Raw genomic sequence first — 6,000 nt, 5'->3', positions numbered from 1 at the left:
CCTGCTGACCCCGGCCACTCCCGCCTCTCCTTCAACTCCTCCCATTGTGTGACACACCCTCCTCTACCGTTCCCCATCCATAGGCTCTCCCCTGTCCCCTGCCATTCTTTTTTTTTTGAGGTTATGTATTGGTTTTATTCTGGGTGAAGTTTTGTTCTGAATTTTAAGCATAGCGATCTCAAGAGGTTGAGTGAAAAGCACCTCATGCTCAGACCGCTGATTGTCTTCAATAATCTCCAAAACTGCCGCCTTTTCTTCATTTCACTGAATTTCCCAATCTCAATCCTCCCATTCATCATCATCAGCTCCTTCTCCTGGGGTGCTAGCTTTGCCATCTTGCTCCTTTTTAGACTTTGCAGTAAATATGTTGTCAGTCCGAGAAGCTCCCGTCTTCTCACCTCCTGCAAAGTTGCATTTCGTCACAATTCCTGCATCCATTTTGGCAAGTGAAAAAATAAAAGGACTGTCCCCTCTCGTTTTCAGACGTAGTCCATCTCCAATCTCCAACTCAATATTTTCCATCTCTCTCTCCGGGATCCAGAATGCCAAGCTCTGATCAGGTGTGTGCTTCTCAGAGATTCTCAACAGCTCGGGTTTATTAATCAAACTCTTCAGCTCATCCACTGAAATCTTATCTGTTGTCCCTTTGCTTCCACTTTGAAGGAAGACATCAAGTAGCCAGTGTTGACCTTTTTGGTTTCACTAAAATTCGGTTCTATCTCCACCCCAACTGAATCAAATTTCCTTTTGTGAATTTTTGTTGGCTGAATGTAAAGAATAAAGTAACGTTCCGGGCTGCTCCCAGTGGGTTTGATGTGATGGTGGCTCACCGAGCGCAGCGTTCCCTCCAGCATCGCCCCCGGGCCCCCCTGCAGCGTCTCCGGCTCCGAGCGGCCGGGCAGCGGATCCAGGAGCGGCCCCTTCCATTCTAAGCGCGGGAATCAACCCTCGCTTCCCGGCCCCGGCCCCGCCCCCTCGTCTTCAGCGCGGGAAAAAGCCCGCGCTTTTCACCTACCCGGCCCCGCCCCCTCTGACGCAGCTCCTTTTACAGGCCCAGTCCCCTCACCCCCGACCCGGGCCACCCCCTCCCCCGCGAGACCCCATCTCACCGCCGGCCACCACCCCTGTTCCGTTTACCTGCCCCCCTCCAAGAGCCCCCCCGACCAACCCAACCAAAACAGTGCCCAACCCGCCGCAACCACCCTCACCGACCCGAAAGAGAAAAACACAGAGAAAAAGAAACCCGGAGCAAAACAAGGGCCCCCCCCCCCCCCCCCCCCACCCCCCAAAAAAATAACATATCAACCACAGTCCCCAAACGCCCATCCCGACCCTCAATCTGTGTCCAACTTCTCGGCCTGAACAAAGGCCCACGCCTCCTCCGGAGACTCAAAGTAATAGTGCCGGTCCTTGTAGGTGACCCACAGTCGCGGCGGCTGCAACATGCCAAACTTCACCCCCTTCCTGTGCAGCACTGCCTTCGCTCGATTGTACCCGGCCCTCCTCTTCGCCACCTCCGCACTCCAGTCCTGGTATATTCGAACCTCCGCGTTCTCCCACCTGCTGCTCCTCTCCTCCTTGGCCCACCTGAGCACACACTCCCGATCGACGAACCGATGGAACCTCACCAGCACCGCCCGCGGAGGCTCGTTAGCCTTGGGCCTCCTCGCCAGCACTCTACGGGCCCCTTCCAGCTCCAGGGGCCCCTGGAAGGACCCCGCTCCTATCAGCGAGTTCAACATGGTGACCACATAGGCCCCCACGTCCGGCCCCCCCAGCCCCTCCGGGAGGCCCAGAATCCGCAGATTCTTCCGCCTCGACCGATTCTCCATCTCCTCGAACCGCTCCTGCCATTTCTTGTGGAGCGCCTCGTGCGTCTCCACCTTTACCTCCAGGCCAAGATCTCGTCCTCGTTGTCGGAGATCTTTTGTCGAGCCTCGCGGATCGCCACCCCCTGGGCCGTCTGTGTCTCCAGCAGCTTATCAATGGAAGCTTTCATCGGATCTAGCAGGTCCACTTTAATCTCTCTGAAGCAGCGCTGGATACCCTCCTGCAGCTCCTCCGCCTACTGCATTCACGCTGCCTGGTCTCCGCCCGCCGCCATTTTGTTCTTCTTCTCTCACACCTTCTTCGGGTCCACCACCACCTTTTTAGTCGCCCCGCTCCTGCTGGAAGCCATATACTATCGGGGAGCTGTTATAGTCTCCTTCCCACACCGGGAAAGTGCCGTTGGGGGCCCTGAAAAGAGCCCAAAAGTCCGTTTTTGCAGGAGCCGCTGAATGTGCAACTTAGCTCCTTATAGCCGCAACCGGAAGTCCCTCGAACTCCAGTAGATTTGTCAAGCATGATTTCCCCTTCATAAATCCATACTGACTCTGTCCGATCCTGTCACTGTTTTCTAAGTGCTCTGCTATAAAATCTTAAATAATTGATTCTAGAATTTTCCTCACTACCGACATCGGGCTTACTCATCTATAAAATCCCTGCTTTCCCTCTCCCTCACTTTTTAAATAGTGGGGTTACATTAGCCATCCTCCAATCTGTAGGAACTGCTCATGAGTTTAGCGAATCTGGGAAGATGACGACCAATGTATCCCCTATTTCTAGAACCACTTTCTTAAATACTCTGGGATGCATATTATCAGGCCCATGGGATTTATCAGCCTTCAATCCCATCAATTTTCCCAAATCATTTCTCTATTGAAATTGATCTTTCAGTTCCTCCCGCTCAATAAACTCTGCATTCCCCAACATTTGTGGCATGTTATTCGTGTCCTCATTTGTGAAGACAGAACCAAAGTATGTATTTAGTTGCTCGGCCATTTCTTTGTCCCCCATTATAAATTCCCGTTTCTGACTGTAAGGGACCTACACTGGTCTTCACCAATCTTTTTCTCTCCACATATCTGTAGAAACGTTTAATCAGTTTTTATGTCAGTGTACCCGAACAGGCGCCGGAGTGTGGTGACCAGGGAATTTTCACAGTAACTTAATTGAAGTGTAATGTGTGCAGACTTGTGATACTAATTATGTTCTCATCAAGCTTACTCTTGCACTCTATTTTTCCCTTCTGAGTCAATCTCTAATTTCCATTATAGGCGATGATTTGGCCACCTTTCCCATTTTACTTTTGTGCCAGACAGGAATAAACAATTGTTGCAGTTCTTCCACACGCTCCTTGAATGTTTGCCATTGCCTAGCCACAGTCATCCCATTAAGTAACATTGCCCAATTGACCATAGCCAACTCCCGCCTCATACCATCGTAGTTTCCTTTATTAAGATTCAGGACCCTAGTCTCAGAATCAACTACATCACTCTGCATCTTGATGAAAAGTTTGGTTATATTATTGTCGTTCACCCCCAAGGGGTCTTGAATAACTGGATCGCCAATGATTCCGCTCTCATTACACAATGCCCAGTCGAGGATGGCCTGTTCTCCAGTTGATTCCTCAACATCTTGGTCCAGAAAACCATCCTGTACAGTGCAGGAATCCTTCTCCTATGGTATTGTAACTAATTTGATTTGCCCAATCTATATGTAGATTAAAATCATCCATGATTACATTTGTTCATTTATCGCATGTATCTCTAATTTCCTGTTTAATGTCATTCCCAACATCACCACTAGTTTGGGGGTCTATATACAACACCCACTAACAATTTTTGGCCTCGTATCTCAGCCCGACCTATGCTGATTCCACATTGTTGGAGCTAATATCCTTCCTCATTATTGCATTAATTCCTCTTTAACCTGCAACATGGAAATATTACATTTGGGTCCCTCATCCAAATCCTTGATTATATATTGTGAATAACTGGGCCCACACACTGATTCCTCTGGTACCCCACCAGTTACCGCCTGCCACTCCAAAAAAAGACCCATTTATTCCTACTCCGTTTCCAGTCTGCGAACCAATTCTCAATCCAAGTCAATCCCAATGTTTTAATTTTGAACATCTCAGCTCTGGAACTAAGATGATTAACCTCCAACAACCACCACAATCTTTCATTGTGCTGGGTATTATTCCAACCAAGAAATATTTTCCCCTAGATTCCCATTAACTTCAGTTTTGCTAGGGCTCCGTGATATCACACTTGGGCAAATATTGATATCAAGGGCAAATATTGATATCAACTCTCACCTCACAAGTTAAGCTCTTTTGCCCAAGCCTGGACCAAGGCTGTAATAAGGTCAAGGGCAGAGTGGCCCTGATGGCACCCTTACTGTGCATCAGTGAACAGTTTATTGCTGTCTAAGTGCTGCTTGGTAACACTGTTGGCACACCTTGCATCATTTTGCTGATGACTGAGAGTAAACTGAGATAGCAATTGGACAGATTGGATTTTTCCTGCTTTTTTGTGCACAGGACATACCTGGATAATTTTCTACATTGCTGGATGGATATCAGTGTTGTAGCTGTACTGGAACAGCTTGGCTAGGGGTGCAGTATGTCCTTGAGCACAACACTTCAGTACTTTGACAGCTTTGACAAAGAGTCATCCAGACTCAAGAAGTTTGCTCCCTTCTGTCCACAGATGCTGTCAGAGCTTCTGCGATTGTTCAATATTTTCTGTTTTTATTCTATTGGAATAGTGTCAGGACTGCAGCCTTTGCAGTGCCCAGAACATTCAGCCACTTCTTAAATCATGTGGAGTGAATTAAATTGGCTGAAGAATAAGGGATGAGGCAAGCCGAGGAGCAAGGGCCAATGCCAAGATGGATCATCCATTTGGCAATTCTGGCTGAAGACGTTCTCCTCGTGTCTGCGTGAATTTCCTTGGTATTCCGGTTTCCTCCCACAGTTCAAAGACGTGTAGGTAAGGTGGATTGCTAAAATTGCCCTTAGTATCCAAAGATATACAGGTTAGGTGGGATTACAGGGATAGGGCAGAGGGGGAGACCCAAGTATGGTGCTCTTTTGGAAGGTCAGTGTAGACTCGATGGGCTGAATGGCCTCCTTCTGCACGGTAGGATTCTATGAATCTTATTGACATCCAGCAGCCTTTAGAAAACATAAATACACAGTGCTTTCACATCTATAAATAAAGCAGACATTCAGATTATTTCAAATGTTTTGATAGAATGCCGAAACTTTTTTTAAAGTTGCAACTTCAAAGCGGTCAGGATAGTTTTTGTTTTATGTACATCTTCTTTGAATGTGACAAGAGTAAAAGTAATAATTGCAAATTCAAAACTACAGTGCCAAAAGAATGATCAAAACTCCCACTACAACAAATGACCGACTGAGAAAACTATCCATTTATTTAGAAAAAGATTACACTGGTAGAATACAGCAGATAAAAAATTCAAATGCAATCTTGAAAATTTATGACCAAACATAGGTATTCATGGAAATAGAAATCTCCTGTAGTTGTACAATTTAAACCTAATTTCATCTTTTAAAGGACAATTCTTGCAATTTGTTTTAAAATCATGGAATAAACACAAGATGCTGCACGGGATAGTTTTAATCAGTAAATTAAACAACGGCTGATTTTAATTACACACAATCACTATACTAGTGTATACATAATATACAAATATCTTCATTGCCGTAAAGGTGAAGACAGAAGGTTGTAGACAGTCTGCAGCAGACTCCAATCTGTTCTCAAAGTGACTACAAAATGTACTCTGTGGTTTTGTTGCGTACAGCACATTGTGCTTATATTTAAGAGCAAACCACTTGCTAGTATTATACTGAAAATGACATGCATACAGACAAAACATCAAGTTAAAAGACAACACAACTCAACTTTTAAACGATGGCCAACAGAAATGGAGTGAAAGGAATTCAACAAAATGTTTTAATAGGCTTCGGTTAGGTCCTCTGTCTTGATTTGCCATCCTTCCAAATGAAGTCCATGTATCCAAAATTCAGTAGCACAAGTAAATCCATGGCAGCAGCTTGAAATCCAATGTGGGGGGAAAAAACCTGCAAAACATTCAACAAAATTATATTTCAGAAAACTCTTCGGCGAGGCAAAGTGCTTCTTCACA

At 46.1% G+C, this 6,000-nt stretch overlaps 2 protein-coding genes across 2 annotated transcripts in view; both read right to left on the bottom strand.

Annotated features, from left to right (window-relative positions):
* Window positions 1-213: 213 nt before the first annotated feature.
* Window positions 214-899, bottom strand: LOC140422790 (arpin-like). Its single transcript, XM_072507708.1, is given in 2 exon segments — window positions 214-641; window positions 644-899. Coding segments are annotated over 2 exon segments (573 nt in total). The 5' UTR covers window positions 855-899; the 3' UTR covers window positions 214-279.
* A 4,345-nt stretch (window positions 900-5,244) lies between these two features.
* The window catches only part of thoc2 (THO complex 2), a 193,707-nt gene continuing 192,951 nt past the window's right edge, over window positions 5,245-6,000 (bottom strand). Inside the window, exon 39 of the mRNA XM_072505632.1 lies at window positions 5,245-5,935. The gene's annotated coding sequence lies outside the window, so the exon portion shown is untranslated. The remainder of the gene's footprint in view (window positions 5,936-6,000) is intronic.

Source organism: Scyliorhinus torazame, chromosome 5 (genome assembly GCF_047496885.1).
Source record: "Scyliorhinus torazame isolate Kashiwa2021f chromosome 5, sScyTor2.1, whole genome shotgun sequence".
Lineage (NCBI taxonomy): Eukaryota > Metazoa > Chordata > Chondrichthyes > Carcharhiniformes > Scyliorhinidae > Scyliorhinus > Scyliorhinus torazame.
The sequence above is the reverse complement of the archived record's forward strand: the minus strand, read 5'-3'. Positions and strand labels throughout refer to the sequence as shown.